We start from the raw sequence: 18,389 nt of genomic DNA on the forward strand, positions 1-18,389 counted from the left end.
CTCTCGGGGTCTCTGGCCTGCCAGGAGGAGATCGGGGATCCCAAGGGGAGTTCTGGAAAGAACATGGGGGAGGCAAGGACAGCTTTTTGACAATGCTGCCTTGCCTGTACTTTGAAACGTATCACACATGCACCATGAATCCAAACGGAAGAAATGGAAAACAAACAGCGAAAGGAAAGAGAATTTTTGTGGGCAAGACAGGTTGCAGCTCTGGGTGAGTCTATCCTCTCTCTCCAGCCTGAGCAGGCTGCAGAGGCTTCGGCAAACAAAACACCAGCAGCGACCCACACCTGCCCCCCCGCCAACAATTAAGGTAAAATCTGTCCTCAAACCCTCTTCTGGGAGAAAGGAGGAGAGCCAGGAGACTGTCTGTCCTCTCCTCTTTCTTCCTGACACTGAGGTTTCTCTGAGGGTTTTGAAGTTTCTCTTGTGACAAAACATGGCGGGGGTCAGGGGGGAAGTTCTGTACCGACAAAGGAACGATAACAACAATAATAATAATCCGGTAAAAAATAAAAGCTTCAGCAGAACCATGATAACAGTCTTCTTGTCTGCCTGTTCATTTTTTTCTAACTGTGCAAAACTTAAAAAATAAATCAAACACACTCACTCATACACGCGCTCACACATACACTCGCTTGCATTCAGCAAATCTGTTAAATATGTTTGTGTCTCTCACCTCCCCAACCCCTCATGTGTGCAAATACATCTCAGTGGCCGTGGAGCCTCCTCCGCCTGTCTCCCACGTGCTTGCTTTCTGGCCAAGGCCCGTGGCTTCTTGGGAGGAAATAAAATGGTCAAGGGTAGAAATCCCATGCTCCTCACCTGGCACTTTATCTGCCAAACCTTTGGTTACTTTTCCCCCTTGGCGTGTGTCTCATCCCCATCCTCCCCTTCCTGTTGTTAGGCTACTTGTGTTTTGTCCCCATTTGTCCTCCTTGGCGCCACATAATGCCCTGCTGTGGGTCACCTCCACCCAGCCCCTAGTCCAGTCCAGGCCGCTTTCGGCCAGTGACCACCCTGGTTTCCTACAGACAGGTGGCTCTCCTTCCATCCACCCGTGCTCAGCATGGAAAGCTAGCGTTGAAATGTCCTGAAGCTGCGATGAATGAGCAAGGGTGGAGAAGGGAAACACTTCACAGTCCCCTACATAGGACAAGGAATCCTTCTGAGCTCTCTGCCTACTTCTGGGGCAGACACACCCACGTACGCACACGCGTGCACACACACACACACACACTCACACATGCACACATATTCAGACCCGAAGGGGCTAGCGTTCTTAAAAGTACAGGGTGCTCCATAGACTTTGCTGGAAGTGGAGCGGTTCCTTCCTCTTTCCAATGGGGGCTCATTTTGAGTGGATTGCAGGGAATAACGTCTGATGCTCGGGGAGTGAAGGCAAGACTGGAACCCTCACCCATAACCGCACCTTAGATGATGCTTCTCCTCGTCTCCCAGAGTGGTGTACAACTAGCCACCAAGGCTGCCAGGAGAGAATCTTGTTTATGGTGGGAAACTGGGTCAGATGGCATCTAAGGTCCCTTCAGGATTAAGGTTTCCATGACCCTCTGTTAGACCGTCTCTTACCACAGCCCCTGCTCACCCATGTCTCAGCACACATTTGCCTGACAAGCTGAGATGATCCATCCAGAGATGGAGGGACAGATGGAGAAACAGACGCCAGGGCTGAGGTCCATTGTATGTCTCTTCTGTCGCTGCTGGCCACGTCCTTCAGCTAGAGTTCTCGGTCCGTCCCGGACATGGCAAGCTGGGGGCTGAGTTTGGCTGGCATTTTGGTTTGGCTCCATGAGGCTGTGCTTGAGTGTGATTCTTTCCATAATGACTGGGGAGGAGGTGAGGAAGGGCAGTGACTGAGGAGACAGAGGATGTTGAAGGAGTCATCGCCAAGGAGGTCTGGACAGTGGAATGACAAAGTCATCTGCGTAGCAATGGCACCAGGCTCTGCAGGGGGGGGCAGGGGCTCAGCTCTCTGCCCCAGCATTCTCTAGAGTTCTCAGGAAGGGTGGTGAGGACGGAGCCATAAAGGCGGCTGGAGGTAGAATCTCCTGGATGTACTCTGCATTTTACATTGACCCTTGATGAGCGCCAACCAAGGAGGATGCAGGTGCTTTCTCTGGACAGCATCGAAGATCTGGCAATCGATCAGACCCATGACCATGGGCGTGCTTCACTTGCACTTGGGGGGGGGGGCGTGAATGAAAAACAAATTCTGCTTCCAGGATGTATGCAACTCTCTTTCCCTTTCTCCCCCTCCATGTTATGTTTCTGCCCCTTTGAGCCAGACCAGAAGGTCTGGAGGCTCTCCATCGTGGAAGGTAACTGCTGTTTCTCCTGTCTGGCTTTCCACAGACAGGGGAGGAGAGGGGACAGGCAGGTCCCTAGGAGCACTTGGAAGGGCTCCAAGAAGACCGGAAGGGGACCAGGAAGCCTCGGGACACCAACACAACAAGTGAGAGGCAGCTTGAAAAGCACCTCCCAGCTCCTCACCCCTGCCCCCACTCTGGCCATGCAGGAGCTGTGGCCATTCTCACAGTTACAACAGAGCCACACACGGACAGACCCCCTGGAGGTGGAAATGTGAGAAGGGAGAGAGCCAGGTGATGTCTTCCCAGTGAAGATAATACTGAGCTCATTGCCTCTTCCCTAGACCAAGGTCCGGCCCAGGGGACCGAGGGGGGAGCAGCAGCACAGGAACGTCCTCTCTCCGCGGCTCCTCGGCCATCTTTCGGGCCCCGCTGCTGACGCCTGGGCTCACCCGGTAAAGAGAGCCCCTCTGGTATCTTCTGGCTGGGCCCCTCGCCTGAGCCTGGCCATCCTGGACTAACTGAGGGGTGGCGGTGTGGTTCGGTCGTGTTGGCAGAGCAACTGAGAGAGAAGGGATGCAGGGAGAAGGGAGAGACGCAAAGAGGCGGAGAGAGAGACAGCGCTGCTCAGGGGATGCTGCTGACGCCAGTCGGAACTTGCACTTGGTAAAGATGATAATCTAGACTGAGGCACGGCTTGGTGTGTCCCTCCCCCCAGGGGCCCTGGAAGGACGGTTCTCAGCTGTCTAAGCTCATGAGGGTTATGACTTGTTCTAGTTTGTAGGCCAGTTTCTGCTTCCCACACTGGTCGTCATGGTCCAGAGGTCCGAGGATCTGTTGAAGGGCCAAGAACAGGGGGGTTACGAGTCTGTGCGTTCACGTTCGCGTTCTTGGGGCGGGTGCGGTCAGGCTTGGGAAGCCATGTGTATGTGCAGATGCACACGGAACGTTGCTGGGTCAGCAGGCAGCCTGGCTAACTGGCTAACGCGGGCGCGGGGTGCAGTGTGTGGGTAGCCCTGTGTCAGTGAGCTCAGGGTGTCAGCACCTACATCAGCATGTCTGAATAAATGTGTGCACTTCACTGTCCACGGAAGACAGCTGGCAGTGGGCCGAAGACACCTGTGCAAAGATGTGCCAGTGACCTGCAGGTTAACAAGTGACCCCTGTAAAGTCCGGTGCCCTGTGTCTCTGGGGAATGGGACCTCACAGATATTAAGAAATCCCACCCTTCATCCAAAAAAAGGAATATCTTCCTTATCAGCATCACGAAGCCCCACGTCCCACATTTAGAAAGTCGTTTGGCTTCACTGTGCATTATCAAACAAATATCCTTCAAAGAGCCCTATCTCAAGCTTTCCTGGTCATCAGCACCTCATGACAAAGTCTGCCAAAGCCTTTTCTGAGATCAGATGGTTGGTTGAGGACAGTGACGGTGAGCAACTGTGGAACACGATGGAAAATGTGTTAGAATATGACTCAGACTCAGGAGATACGGGATTGAATAACCAGTTTCTAGCGAGGTGATCTGGGGCAAAACATGTCACCTCTCTGAACCCTCACTGCCTCGTCTGTAAAATGGGGGAACTATTGGTCCCCGCGTGGGCTGCTCCAGTGCAGAGGACAGAGTCACAGAACACACGTGTGTGCCCTTCCCACAAAGTCTGCTCCACAAGGGGTGCGTGAGACAAACAGGCATGCTCGTGCCGGTGCTGGGGCTGAGGGGCAGGGAGGCGGAGGAGGGTGAAGGCTCGAAGGGAGGCTCCTAGAGCCTTGGATTTCTTGGCCCACTTAGTGCAGTTTTAATGGGGGAGACCAAGATGGGATTGCCAACTTCTTAGCTGGCCAAGAACTGCCGGTTACTGGCACCAGCATTTCACGAGGATGGGACATTTTCATACCACGAGCAGATGAGTGTCCTTGTAGACTAAAGGGCAGTCCTTCCAAGATGAGGCCGTTACACTCCCACCCTAACACACTCCGCATCGTCCTTACTTCTCTCACGTGGCCACGGACAGGTGAAAACTTTGCCCCAGACCAGCAATGGCCTGCAGTCTCGGTCCCTCCCCTGAGGGACTCACGGCTGGCTTCCCCTGCACTTGGCGTTCATAGCACTATGCTGCTCGTGGCCTGCTGGGGCTCCCTCCTTAGCCTGGGGTTCCTAGACCCTCTCTCAGTGACAAGATAGAGAGGAGGCAGAGAAGGGGGGCACTGGCTTTAGCTCCTGTTACCGCCTTCTGCTCAAGGAGAAGGTGGTTATGCTGCTGCTCAGACAGAGGGAGCCTGGATTCTGAACCCACTTGGGCTAAGCCTGCATGACTAAGAAATCTGGAAGCACCTCTGTACTGGCCAGGAAGAAGGCAGTGTCTGCGGTGGCAATGACCCCAGGTGAGATTTTCCACCTGGGGAACACAGCAAGTAAAATAGATGCCATTCCACTCTGCTCTGTATCTGTTCTGTTCTGATCCTGTCCCATCCTGTCCTGTCCTATCCCGTCCTGTCCTGTTCTATCCCACCATACCATACCATACCATTCAGCCTGCCATGAGAGTGGGAAACTGCTTGTTTAAAGAGGATTAGATCAGAGAGCGAAAAGGGAAAAATAAAAGGAGGGACAAGCAGGGAAGAAATAAGAATTTTAAAAAGAAAAGGAAAGAAACAGACACTTTATCTAAATATCTGAGAACGGGATTAATGCGGAATTTACAGAATGGGGCATTCCTACGATCCCCATCTGTGGCACAGAGCCCCCAAATCCAGGGCGACAGACAGCTTCCCCAGCAGACACAGAGCGTGGTCTGGGGTTCCCGTGCTCTTGTGCACAGAGATTGCCACAGGCGGGGATTTTTCCATAGCTTCCCTGTCCTTCCCAGCAGGCGCCGGGCAGGGTGGGCTCACCTCCTCGCTGTACTTGCCCACGTAGGAGAAGATCTCCGAGAGTGCGCTCATGGCGTTGAACTCATTCATGTGCATCCGGGACTGCTCGGCCAGGTATGCGTTCATGTCCTGGTCGCTGATGGCCGGCATCTTCCCGATGTCCGAGTAATACCTACCAGGGAAGGGAGTGCGGAAGAAAGGAGCTGGAGCCGTGCACGCACGAGTCGAGGACAGATGGATCCTCCCAGCACTGGGGCCAGTGGATGCCTGTGCGTGATCCCCTGGGGACCTGGTGGGCTCTCTCCTGCGTGTGCTTCAGGGTCTGGCCCCGGAGAGCCCCTCTACAGCTCTGGATGCAGGGGGCGCAGAGGGAAGGGATGTGGCCCAGACCTGGGCAGAGGGTGAACTGGGCTGGAAGCAGGACTACGGAGGAGCCGTCTCCTGCATGGGCCTTGCTCCCGGCCACCAAAGTGTGGTCCAGTATGTCTCTGGTGTCCTTCTGACCCCTTCTCCCACAGACGCAAGGGCTGTCCCCCCCCCCCCCGCCCCCAGTGCCCAAAGGCTCTTCGAAGCAGTTGCTCTGCCTCGATGCCCTCCCCTCTCTGGGGGGTTACCCGGGAGAAGGGCGGGGCCGGGGGCTGCTTGGGGAGAGAGGCTGGCAGAAGGCAATCAGTCACTGTCACTTGCAGCTGTGTGCTGCTGTCAACGGGCTAATTAGATGCCAGCATTTACATTTTTAATTTCTGCAATTTGACATTTTATGCGGCAAACCCCAACCTCTCCGCCAGAGGGGAGTGGTGCGGCTTCCTAATGAGGAAGATAAGGGCCCCGGTGCCCCCCAGAGACAGCTATACCCCCCTCCCCAGCTGCCTGCTCACTGTGGGCCACATAAAAGGGGCCAGGGACCTACAAAAGCAGGGAGCCATCAGGGCAGCGGGGGAGCACCCAGGAGTCTCGGTCATCCCAGCTCGGCCTGCAGCTGAATGCTTACGGCTTCGGAGCCGGTGAAAGCAAGCCTGAGCATCTAGAACAGAGGAGGGTGATGGGATCACCGGGGTGGGGGGTGGGGGTTGCAGGGACCAGGCTGAGGCACGTGGGGCACTGGCGAGCTGTGTAGGCGCAGGTACCAATGACAGGCCCTGGGCAGTCCCAGAACTGGGCTTGACCAGGCGAGTGTAGTGGCATCTTCGGGGGCTCTGGAACAGTCTCACCCTGGCCCGAATCCCTCAGTGCACCGAGACCATGAATCCATAGATCCTCTGCCATGCCCACACCTCCACCTCCCCCAGTCCAGGCCGAGGAGTTCGGGGACAGCCCGGCACACGTGGCACTCTTGTGTTCCTCGAGCCATCACGCTCAGAGGCTCGCAGTGGGATGCCAGTTCAATCTGCTGCCAGAGCATTCCTGGGCCAGTGAGGGCGGTGATGGCCACCCTGCCCCAAGCCACGGCCTTGCTGTGACCGCAGACCCGTCGTTCATTCTGGAAACCTTCCGAGGGAGGCAGAGGGAGGGAGATGAAAGCAGAGAGCGCTGGCAAGGGAGGGAGCCGGTCGGAGGGGGCCTCCTCTGACCTCAGAAAGCCAGCCACACACAGACACGCTCGCCAACTGCTTTGTTGAGCTGATTGCATTTTGGCGGGAGGTCTGGGCCTGGGGACAAGAGTGTAATGGAATGACCTTTCTCAGAGGAGCCTGCGGCCTCAGAGGAGGCCGGCCTGCCCCCTGCCTCACCTGGACTTCATCCTTCACAACCTTCGTCTAGTGTGGGTGCCCCCCCACCCCCACCGCTTCTCACATTCAGTGCCCTCCGTTCCCTGTCCTGGTGCAATTTGGTTCCTTCACTCCATCCCAGATGGGCCCACTCTCTTCCAGACCTGCGGTCCACCCCCTAAACATCCTCAGATTCCTCAGGGTTCTGGGTGATTTAATGACATTCCAGGTATAAACGTTCCAGCGAGAGACTCGATTCATTGACACTATTTCTGGAAGGCAATAAATGCCAATGCTCCATTTTATAGTGGAGACCTAGGGCTTTCCGTGACGGTCCCACCCCCGCCCCTCCTAAGGAGCTATGCACCATTGTCTCTTCACACTTGCCGAGGTACATGTGTTTGTGGGGTCAAGGGCTATGTCATCAGGTCATTTTGGGGAAAACCACGAACAGAGGACCTCCCTGGCTTCTCCACGGCCAGCAACCAGGCACATCTCTGCTAACATGCCTGGGTCCAGACCTTCCTCCCGACAGTTATACTCTGTCACCAGTAGATGGTCAGAGAGACTGGGGTGAAAAACCCAGGTCCTCACTGACAGGACATGACTGTCTTCAGAAGCAAAGACTCCTGCCATTTCTGACAGGAAACTACCTGTGAAACTTCTCACAGGTAGATGGATGGTCTGTCCTGCACCCTGCACCCTGGGATGCCTCCTGTGGGTCCAAGTTAGGGACCACTGTCTCCACCGCAAACAGCAGACGCCCAACACTCTGTCCCTTTAACATGGCTTGCCTTGGTGTGTGCCAGAAGCCCAGTCCATTTCTCCAAAGAGAGAATTTACAAATGTGTCTGTGTGTGAGAAAGAGAGGGAGGGAGGGGTTGGGAGCGGAGTGGGGCGAGGGCAGGGGCTCCAACCTTCTCACCTGAAGAAATGGGTGGTGAGCCACCCGGATGGCTTTGCGTTATTCTAACAGTGAGGTCCTTTCTGCACAGAGTGGCCCAGTCTCTCCTCTGTTGCCTACATGCGGAGGGCACTGGATTGGACCAATGCACATCTGAGGCCACACACTAGCCCCTGAATGGACCAACCACATGTCTTCATCTTCAGCAAGTACTGAACAGCTGAGCTGAGTGGCCCCGGACAGCTCGATTTCCCAGATGAGTGTGGCGTTTGTGGTCCAGCTAACACTCTGCCTGGGTCTTGACCCCAGCCTTGCCTGGTGCTAGCCGGGACCATCCACCCAACAAGGCATGTGACCCTGCCTTGACCTCTCTTCGCTTCCATCCAGGGCTGTGCCCCACCTCTCTCCCTGGCCTTGTCAGCACCCCTTGAGCCCAGTAATGACCTTGCCCTGGATTCCCCGGCTGTGTGGGCAATTGCTTCCTTCTCAGCTCCCGCTGGGCTGGCCTTTGCGCCGGGCTCCGCCACTGAGAAGGCTTATTGATTGTGAAGAATGCAATTATGCCCCATATTCATGAGCTTCAAACAAGTATTCTTATCAGCAGGTTGTGCAGTGAGGAAGGGAGAGGTCAGCTTGGGCTCCTGTACTTGAACTTCCTCCCATGGGATTTCTGCCTGCAGGTGAGCCCCTTCAAAAGGGACTGACACTTGGAAAGTCCCCCAAGACCACCCCCCGCTCCCAGCTGGCCAAGGTCCGGCCTGCTGACGAGGTCTGGGTCCCACCACCGGCCCTACTCAGCTTTCTTTGCTGAGTTTGTTCACATCAGATGGGATGCCAGTACCCTTGTGGGTCGTTGGGGAGCTGTTATAAAGGACAGGGCCCTGGAATGCTGAATGTCTCACTGTCGGCCCGTCTGTAGCGGTCTGTCTGTGGGTTTCTAGGGGATGGGCCCAGTGAGTGATGGTGGGTGTCTCATCTCTGCCTTTGGATGGCTCCAGTGATCAAGAAGGTGGTCTCTAATGCCCTGAACTCTTAGAAGAACAAAGTTTTGTCATCCCTCCAAACACCTCGAGGATGAAGGTGTAGATATGAGAAGCATCTAGAGCCTGAAGGCCCCGCACAGAAATCTTTATCTCTGAGAACCTCTCACGGACCTCTCCAGGCCCAGCAGAATCAGGCTCTCACTCCCCCAGCCGCATGATCACAGCTCCACGGGGTTTGCTGAGGGCCTGTCTGTGTGTCCTCCTTGACCACGAGAGCCACAAGGGAAGGATCAAGTGTAATATATCCCGAGTGCCCCATACGCTTCTGATGGAGACCGTAAATGTTTGACCCATGGACTGATGAATAAGTTAATGAAATGTCTATACTTCACCTCTGGTATTGCTCCCAGGGTGAACTGTCACCATTTTATGTTTTGAATGGATGGCTTCCTAAGAGGCATTTTTAAATATTCAAAATTCTTAACCTTTTTCACACTGTGACACATGTGACAGATGGCCCTGAAATGTGTGGCGCACCCCAGTCCGGTTCTGAGCGGGTCGGCTGCGATTCCGCTCCGCTCAGCCCTACCTGCAAAGCCCTGAGGGCAGGTGAGAAAGGCTAACGCGGCCACAGGAATAACCTTGAGCCTCCTCCAATTTAAGCGGAGAGGAAATCACCGCCCCCCCCCCGCGACGTGCAAATTTTACTGCTATTGCTAATGAAATAGGAACTATAACTGGTCACGACACACTGTTCTCGGTGACTCTGTAAGAGGAGTGTAGCGGTTTAAGATGGCTACCGGGGGCCAGGAGGGCCTTTGCCCTTTCTCTAGATGTGGCCATAAGCAAAAGCCCGCATACTTGGACGGAGGCGGCAAAGACTGGGAGTGTGCAGTGGGAGATGCCAGCCAATAGCATTGTGGGTAAGCGCTGGCCATGAGAGGCTGGGTTCTACCGTCGTTCCTCTGAACTGCATGCTGCCGGTGCCTGTGGTGGGCCAAGGTGGGGGACCAGGCTTGCTGCGCACCCCGAGCGAGTTCTGTGCTGCTCGACTTCACCTTCCGGCAGGCAGACAACCTCGGAGGCCAGGCAACTCGCGAGTGACAGTGGAGTTCATCCATCCGTCACCAAGGGAAGAAGCACTCTAGACTTGATCTCCAGACCTGCTCACGCTGTGTCTCCCGATCCCTCCGTCCCTGTACTTCATCCCAGAATGAGAGGAGAAAGGGTTTGGGTGGGATCTCAAGCTAGTGAGAGATGACTCTCCCTAGAGTACCACCGGTTGCTAAGAAACTGGCGGGATAAGGAATGGAAACCATCAAGCCACTCCTAAAAATAACCAAATGGACTGGGGTTACTCATGACCTGTAGCAGCTGCGTGGCACAAATTTCATTTAGCACCAGGCGGAAGGAAGACCGTTAGCCCCGCGCACGCGTTATTCTCACCTCTGACTAGCTAGCCGTGTCCTGGGGAGGGTCCTCTCTGCAGGTGTTTCATAAACGCCTCCAGCCCTCCACACCCCTGCTTCCTCGCTCCCTGCCTGAGGTCCTAGTGCCGTGACCCGTGCTGGGATAACCAGAGCCCTGCTGTTGCCTTTCTCCTCTCTATCTTTGCTGAAGGGCCGGTGACCACAGGGGAGGGCTCGTTCCTGGCAGCTCTGCCTTCAGAAGAATGGGCCACCATCTATGTGGAGGGAGCTGAGAGCCTCTCCTAGTGACTCAGACATCAAGAGATACAAGGACACGAGAGCTCTCTCTCTCTGACGGCCAAGACTGATGCCCAGCACATGCATCAGCAGGAAGGGGTAGGGAGGATATCAAAGAACAGAGGGGAGAGGAAAAACAAAACTCAATGCTTTCTAGCAGAACTATGTTACTGAGGTGGCCAAGACTCCACTCTTGGTCCCTCTTTACAAGGGAAGGCAATTTTCAAGTAGGAAGATGGAGACTGTCTCTTTCCCATGGGTGAAATGATACTGTTCATTTTGTCTTCAGTTACTAAGTCAAGAACAATTTCTGGCATCTTTTACTCTTAATAAAGGCACCAAATCTGAGCTTCATGGTAACAAGAGAAAGGGAGTCTAAAATCAGGACTGCCCTGTGGAGTTGTGCAGGCTGTTCACTGCACAGAGGTGCTTGGGCTGACAACCAGTCCATCATTCAACAAACCATGCACCTGGCTTGGAGTTACATCCTCCGCTAGGAAAGGGCACCTTCTTGAATTCACAAAGAGGCACCACAGAGGTTGGCAGAGGCCCCGACTAGAAGCATCACTGATGGTACAAAAGTAGGAGTTAGTTGAGTTTGGGGATCACCTCTCATCTTGGCCTTTCTGAATGTATATTTCTTCGCTTTCATGGGCAGAAAATGAGGTTCTAATCCTATCCTCTTGGACACAGGACTACGGTGATGAATAAATAAATAAGGCTTTGGCTGGTTGCCTAGCTCAGGTGTTTGCTACCTGGAGCCGATTGGCCCAGACACACCATTAATGTTCTTTACCATGAGTTAGCTTTGCATGAAGATGGGCTCCCCAGCTTACAACTGGCCCAATGTGTGAGACCATGACTAAGGCCATGGCTACAATGGCTGAGAAAGCACTGCAGGGCACAGGGCATCAAGAGCTCATCTTGTGAGGGTCAAGGGTCTGGGGCAGTCAGAAGTGTCAGAATGAGAACGACATCCCCACAGAATGTGGAGAGAGGCTTACTGGATAGACAGCGACAGATGGGTAGAGGACTCCAGACTTCCTGTGCCAAGATGTTATTTGGTTCCTTGAGCGTTTGTTTGTTTGTTTGTTTGTTCTGTTTTGTTTTGGTGGGGGTTAGAGCAGGAACTGGATTTCCTTCCTGGGCCTGAAGGCGTTTCGGCCATTAAGATCTGGGACCCTCCATGCAGGGAAGCCGAGCACAGAGGCTATGTCCAGCCAGGTTCCCTGGGGTCTTGTTTCAGCTGACAATACCAATGGGGACGTGCGGGTGTGGGTATTGCCAATTGCAGGATCGGGCTCTGTGAATGACCCGTCCGTAAGCACCAGCCCATTTTGGAGGCGAGGGGACCCCAAATCAAGGGCAGTTGCCTGCTCAGCAAGGGGTCCTACCTTGGCTCCCGGGCCCAGCACTCACCTCTCCACCCAGTTCTTGTAGCTGGGGATGTCCTTGGCATAGAGCAGCTTGTTGGAAGGGGAGTCCTTGCCCAGTCGGTGCTCTGATGTGGAGCAGGAGTCCATGAAGGTCTGGGCCACCACGGAGAGGCAGGCGTCCGTGATGCTGTTCTTATGGATGTCAAACACAAACTGAGGGTTCTTGATCATGTTGACCCAAAACCGCAGGGGTAGGCTGTGTGGAGGGAAGAGGCAGATGGTCAGGAAGAGAGGGCAGGGGGTGTGGCGTGGCCTGGAGAGTTCTCTGGGGAAAGAGAAAAGGCTGAGAACCGATTGTTCTTAAAAGCAAAGCCTATGCCACTAATACCTGCCAGGAAACTGAGGATCAGCAAGGCTGACTACTCCACCCACAGCTCAAATGTTGATGGGCACTGGGGAGGGCTTGATGCCCAGCCTGAAGACTGCAGGACTACAACCTTCCCTGGCAGCACAAGGCTTGGGCTCAGAGGCAGCCAGTGTGGGTGCTATAAAGTGGAGTTTCTGACTCTATTCCACTGTCCACCCCCTATGCCGGATATAATGCACATCCAATCGGCAAACCTTAAAGAATAGCCTGGAATACAGGCTTTGTATCTTATTCTCTGCCATCCACGGTATGACCCGGAAGAGAGCACATCCTTCCTCCCTGCCTGACAGCACAGTTTGACCCTACGTGGTGAAGGCACTGGGGCTGAGCAGTTGAAGTGTAGCTAATTTCTCCTCCCTGAGCCGGCGTGCTTAGAAACCCACATTCACAGCCCTTCATCTGTCCCCTTGTGTTTCCCTCCCTCTTTCTTGCACTGAGCGCCTACTGCATACCAGGCAGCACGCTAACAACTGGGGATACAGTGGGAACGGGACACATCCTCTGCCCTCAAGAAGCCAGCTTTCTGGTGGGTTCGTGGGGGAGTCAGGCCTGCCACCAAGTATGTGCTCTGAGAGCTATCAGTGCTGGAACCCAAGGACAGGCAGGGTCTGATGTGGGACACAGGGAGGCGTCACCGAGTCTATGCAGAGGGAAGTGTTCAGAAAGTCTTCACGGAGGGAAAGACACTAGATGGTCTGAGTTTTAAAGACACAGATGCATTCCTTAGCTGGAGTAACCTGGAGGAAGCAGGAGAGGAGTCACCTCAACCAAGCCAAAGAGGAGAAAAACTGCAGTGTGGTCTGATAAACACAAGTCACGCTCTCTGTTGCCAGAAAGGGAGGTTGGGAGAGACCTGTCCCCTGTCCCCTTTGGCCACACTCTGCCGGCTCTCGCATCCTGTGGCTTCCATCCGGCCTACTGAGATGCAGGTAAGGAAGCGGGATGGCACCAAGCAAGGGATCGCTTGCTTCCCTCCCTCTGCCCCCCACCTCCTCCTCACCTCCTGCCTTCTGCCCCGAAGTTTTATTGCTTTGGTAGCTGTTCTCACTGTTGGTAATAGTTACAGCGTTCCTATGTGTGTTTGACTCGCCTCTTGAAACTTCAGCGCTTTGAATTACTTACTTCAATCTGGCGAGTACAATACATTTCTATTTGTTGCATCTCCCAGTGGCCGGTACCTCCATACAACAGATGCTGAACTACAGTAAGACCTCATATTCAAGACTGCCGATCGACCAGCAAGTATTACGTTCCTACAAAATGTGCAGCACAGGACTGTCAGATCTCGGGCAGCACTGAGATCTGACAACGTTAAGTGGCACTTGTTTCGTCCTTTGAAATAGGGACTAGGAAATAAGGGGGTGACACGGAACGTTGCAACACACGGTGAAAGTCAGGGTCATCATAGCTGCCCAGGGGAGACCGTGACAGCTGGGGTCAGAGCCCTGCACGGACTCCAGGCTGCTCCGCCCATGGGGTCTGTCCACACCTTCCTGTTTCTGGGCGTCTCATCCAGAAGACGGTCTCGGGGAGTCTAATGTCTGCTACACAGTCGTTTCCCTTGCTTACGCCACTTGTGCTGACAGGCAAATCAAACGGGGGCACCGGGGCACCACACCGAGGCTCCTGCCTAATGAAATATTAGCATATTATTAACATTGGTGGTGGCACTAATCTCTGGTTGATTGCAGCCACTCAGGCTAAATGAGCAGGAGGTTTATTTCAAAGAGAAAAGGTAGGGGAACGTGGAGGAAGCGGGTGGGGAGAAGGTGAGTTACAACTCTGGCCAGGAATCGAGCAATCATCTTTTTGTTTACTCAGGGACGATGAACTCTAAGTCATGATGCAGATCTCATAATTCCCAGACGAACTGCTTCTTGCCTGGGCAGTGAGCAGGGTCAGGGGGCACATGTCCTTGGGTGAGAGAACTCGAGCCGGGTACTGCGGACGACCGCCCTGGGGTTCCTTGTGATGACACCAGAGTACTGGGAGGAGCTGGTGTGAAGGGAAGGTTGGCCCCACGCCAAGGGCATTATGGCATCCTTGGAGGGCGGCAGGGGGCGGGGTGCTCACCCCAGCCAAAGTATGGGCTGAAGACGAATGATTTAGATACCATTTCAGGTGGTCTGCTGGTGAGGGGCTACGAGGGCATGTAGGGGTGTTTGAGTGTTTTGGAAATACCAGCCCTCCACAGCCAGGCCCAAGAGCTGGGCTGGGCAGAGCATTCTTTGTGTTGTGGAGTCTGCTAACATTCGGATGAGGTGGGGAGTAGGAAGACTGACTGGCAGGGAGAAGCAGACCGGGTAGGTCAGGGACATGGCCCACGGAACGGCTTTGCAGAGCCGCGCTAAGGGGATGGGCAGAACTCACAGCACTCTTACCCAGACCAGGCTGGCAGGCCTTCAGCAGGGAAGAGCCTTCACCCCGTGCCCCTGAGGAATCCGGAGTCTAACCGTCTTATTTCAGAAAGGGTGCAGGAACTCGGCAGTGCAAGATCTCTCACCCAGAATTAATGGGGGCGTAAACCCAACTCTTTAGTGCTATGGTCCAAACCTCTGTTCCTGCCCGCATTTCCAGTTTCAGCAGAGATCGCACTACTCTTCAGGCGAAAGAGAGGAGAAGCCAGAGCAGATGACGTTAAGTGAGGTTTTAGTGCCACTTCTGACTCCTGCCGTGATCCGTGTTTGGTCTGGGGCTCCAGGCTGGCTGCCGGGGTGCCTGGCCGAGCCCTAGAGCCGGGCCCGTCCCGGCTGTCGGCCGCAGGTGCTGGGCAGCAGGCTTGTGCTGCCTTGGAAGAACGTTCTGGGGAAGAACAACCTGGGACAGGGACTGTCGAAAAGCTCCAGGGAGGCAATTCTGGAACTGATGGGACCAAATACAAGCCGGCCTGGCCTGAGACAGAGCCCTCAGATAGAGACCACCTTGGTCCTACATCTTCATCAATATTTATCGAGCCACGGCTTTGTGCGAGGTTCCACACCAAGTGCTGAATACTGATGTCTGACCTTGCAGCCTCAAATGGAAACACAGAGTGTACACCCACGAAGGGAAAGGAGGGCCTCTGTTCAAGGACACAGGAACCACAGTGGAGACATCTAGGGTGTCAGGGCTCAGAGAGTCCTGCTTCCTCAAAGCAGGACAAAGCAGGTATGGGAAGGTCTCTTCCCCAAGGGGAGTTGGGGAGACGAGTCTGGCAGAAGGGAAGACCCTTGCTTCTCGAATAGAACGGAAACACACCTTTTGTTCGCCTAGACGACTCTCAGGTCACAACCGTGCTTGAGGTGCTGCCTCTAGAATTGGTTGCATGCGTGCATCTTCGGCCTCCCTGTCCCAACAGCCACCTGCCTGTCTCTTACCCACGCCTGTCAGCCCACCGAGGGCGGTGGCCGTGCCTGACCGTGTGTGCACACACCAGGCACAGTGTCGGGCATACTCTGGGTGTGACAGGGGTCTGGTGGCAACATTTGGCGCGTTAAGTTTTCGCTCACTTACTTGGTTCAATAAGTGTCTGCAACCTGCCCGACTGATGGATAGGAAACAAGGATGCTTTGGGTGGAGGGAAGTGAGAGAGGAAGCCAGCGCGGACGCAGTAGGAGAGGGCAGGGAGGCCCAGACGCAGGGCCTGCTCCGGGTCCCTGCGGAGGAAGCGGGGGCGGCGGCCTCCCTCACCAGTTGCTCTTCCAGGTGTGGCGGACGTGCGGGTCGTGGATGCCGTGTTTGTCGGCCTGTTCGTCCAGGAAGTCGAACATGTACTTGATGGCCAGGGGCAGGGCCGAGCCCCGGTGCGCCGTGCTGAAGATGGTCTCGAACAGGTCGTCCACAAACTTCTGCAGCGTGCCCTGCGGAGGGGGACTGGTTCAGAACACAGCTCCACCCAGGGAGCTCTCAGGACAGGGTCTCGGATCTGCCCGGCAGACCAGGAGAGGGGCAGGGAGGGCAGGGTGCGTGGCCTGCTGGGGAGGGGGAGAGCGGGGAGGCCGGGCAAGTGCCTGCATCAAGTCTCCCACCGTCTTCACCTTCCTCCAACAGCTTTAAATTTCCCGTGCACGTGGAAAATAGACATAATGCTGATGACTGGACCTAAGCGAGCCTTCCTCTGCCAACAACATGGGTTGGTTTAACACCCTTTGGTGGTGTTATTTTAGCACTTTTCACAAATGCTAACGAACAACTCACTCGGTCGGAGCAGACAAACACAATCTGCTGGTTTTGTTTGGGCATCATTCACGCTGGCTGATGAGCAGTTACACAGTCAGCTCTGCAGAGCTCAGAGCAGAGGCCAGCCTCACAAGCGAAGGGCTGAGCGCAGGCACACAATGTTCCCAGAACCGGGATCAGAAATGGTGCCTGGAAGGGCGCCTGGGTGGCTCGGTCGGTTGAGCGTCCGACTTCGGCTCAGGTCACGATCTTGCGGTCCGTGAGTTCGAGCCCCGCGTCGGGCTCTGGGCTGACCGCTCGGAGCCTGGAGCCTGCTTCGGATTCTGTGTCTCCCTCTCTCTCTCTGCCCCTCCCCCGCTCATGCTCTGTCTCTCTCTGTCTCAAAAATAAATAAAAACATTAAAAAAAAGAAGAAATGGTGCCTGGAAAGTCACTGATGGAGCCCCACTTTGCCTCATTGGGGTTGTATGTGACACCCTTGAGAAGGAGGCATTCTCTCACAGGCATGACAGAAGAACACGAACAGATGTGGCTAGTGTCTCCATATTTGGGAACGGGGCACAGAGCAGGATGGAAGCAGTGCTTTGGGCTGCACACCGATGCACGTGTGGGGCTTGCCTGAAGCGCGAGGTTGAGGATTCTGAGTTTCGGTGCTGGGAAAGAGCACTGGGGCTGAGTGGATAACGGGTGGGGCGAGCACAGATGCTAGGCATCCGCCAGCTTGGCATTTCTGTGGGCTGACGACGTTCCTTCCCACACCCCACACGTGCCCCGAAGCCCGTCTGAAGCCCCATACCTTCGTGGCCAGCAGACGCGTCAGATAGATTTCAGACACCATCTTGCTCCCCCGGTCGCCCTCCTTCTGGTCCCCGTGCTCGTGGTTCTTCACCAGATGCCACATCTTGACTCCGCTCTCCAGGTCGGGGGTGATCATGGGTGTGCGCGAGCGGAGGCTGTCAGGACTGCCGGTGTATCGGATCATGTTTTCTGCCAAGGCAATGACCCCGCGTGTGTGAGGCCCTTCCGTGACCCATCACACGCCCCCCATTCCGGCCGTGGCCAATACCGTCTGATCCTGCCTGCAATCTGCGGGTGCTGCTGGCTGCCTGCCTTGCGTCGGTCCATTCCCTGCGAGTGGGATGCTTTTCCCGCCACGTCCGGGAAGCCCTCCGCGGCTACTTGGCCCGCTGAGATTCCTCCCCCTCCTGTACCTGCATCTCTCCAGCCCTTAATTATTCAATTTGTAAGACTATCAGCCTGTCCGTCGTTACACTTTTCCTGGTAAGGGTTCTGAGGTGATGTCTCAGGACGTGTGCTGTGTTTCCCTTAATGCCGTGGAGCAGCCGAGTGATCACCTTGTCACCTGCTTACCTGCATCCTCCCGTCTGGCCTGGGCCAGATCTTCCCACTGGCTTGCTGTGGGCTGTGGCGAAACGGGTGTGGAGCAGAAAAGGTCCTACTGTGTGCGGGCACCACTGTATGTTTACTACTGACTTTTCACAGTGATCCTGGGGAATTGGTCATTTTTTTCCTCTCCAGTTTTGCTGGTAAGAGAACCAGGTCTTACGGCGGTCAGGCAGCTGGCCCCAAAGCACACAGGTGGAGGCAGAACAGGGCTGCACCGGGGGACCCCGGCCCGGACCCAGCATCCTCTCCCCACCCCGCACCCCGGAGCTGGAGCCCTGGGTCTGCACCTTCCCTCAGCCGCTTCATAACCGTGTGACCTTTACGTGTTGTGTAGCTTCTGAGCATCTGAGTTATAATTTGCTAATCTGCATAATAGGGGGAAATAATAATTATTTAATTCGCTGATTGTCACGAACATGACGTGCGATAATGAAGACCACAAAAATGAAAGCACCGCGTCGTAGACTGTGAGGTGCTCGTGAAGGTTAGATTTTCTTCTTGTTTTCAAGGCTGAAGGT

At 55.0% G+C, this 18,389-nt stretch overlaps 1 protein-coding gene across 1 annotated transcript in view; it reads right to left on the reverse strand.

Annotated features, from left to right (window-relative positions):
- Positions 1–1,714: 1,714 nt before the first annotated feature.
- The window catches only part of PLXNA4 (plexin A4), a 362,709-nt gene continuing 346,034 nt past the window's right edge, over positions 1,715–18,389 (reverse strand). Inside the window, exons 27-31 of the mRNA XM_019452774.2 lie at positions 17,261–17,451; positions 15,976–16,145; positions 11,923–12,135; positions 5,223–5,373; positions 1,715–3,161 (exon numbers count right to left, since the gene is read on the reverse strand). Coding sequence (XP_019308319.1) covers positions 3,066–3,161; positions 5,223–5,373; positions 11,923–12,135; positions 15,976–16,145; positions 17,261–17,451 — 821 coding nt within the window. The 3' untranslated portion in view covers positions 1,715–3,065. The remainder of the gene's footprint in view (positions 3,162–5,222; positions 5,374–11,922; positions 12,136–15,975; positions 16,146–17,260; positions 17,452–18,389) is intronic.

This window comes from Panthera pardus, unplaced genomic scaffold (assembly GCF_024362965.1).
Source record: "Panthera pardus isolate Hobbes unplaced genomic scaffold, ASM2436296v1 HiC_scaffold_8, whole genome shotgun sequence".
NCBI lineage: Eukaryota > Metazoa > Chordata > Mammalia > Carnivora > Felidae > Panthera > Panthera pardus.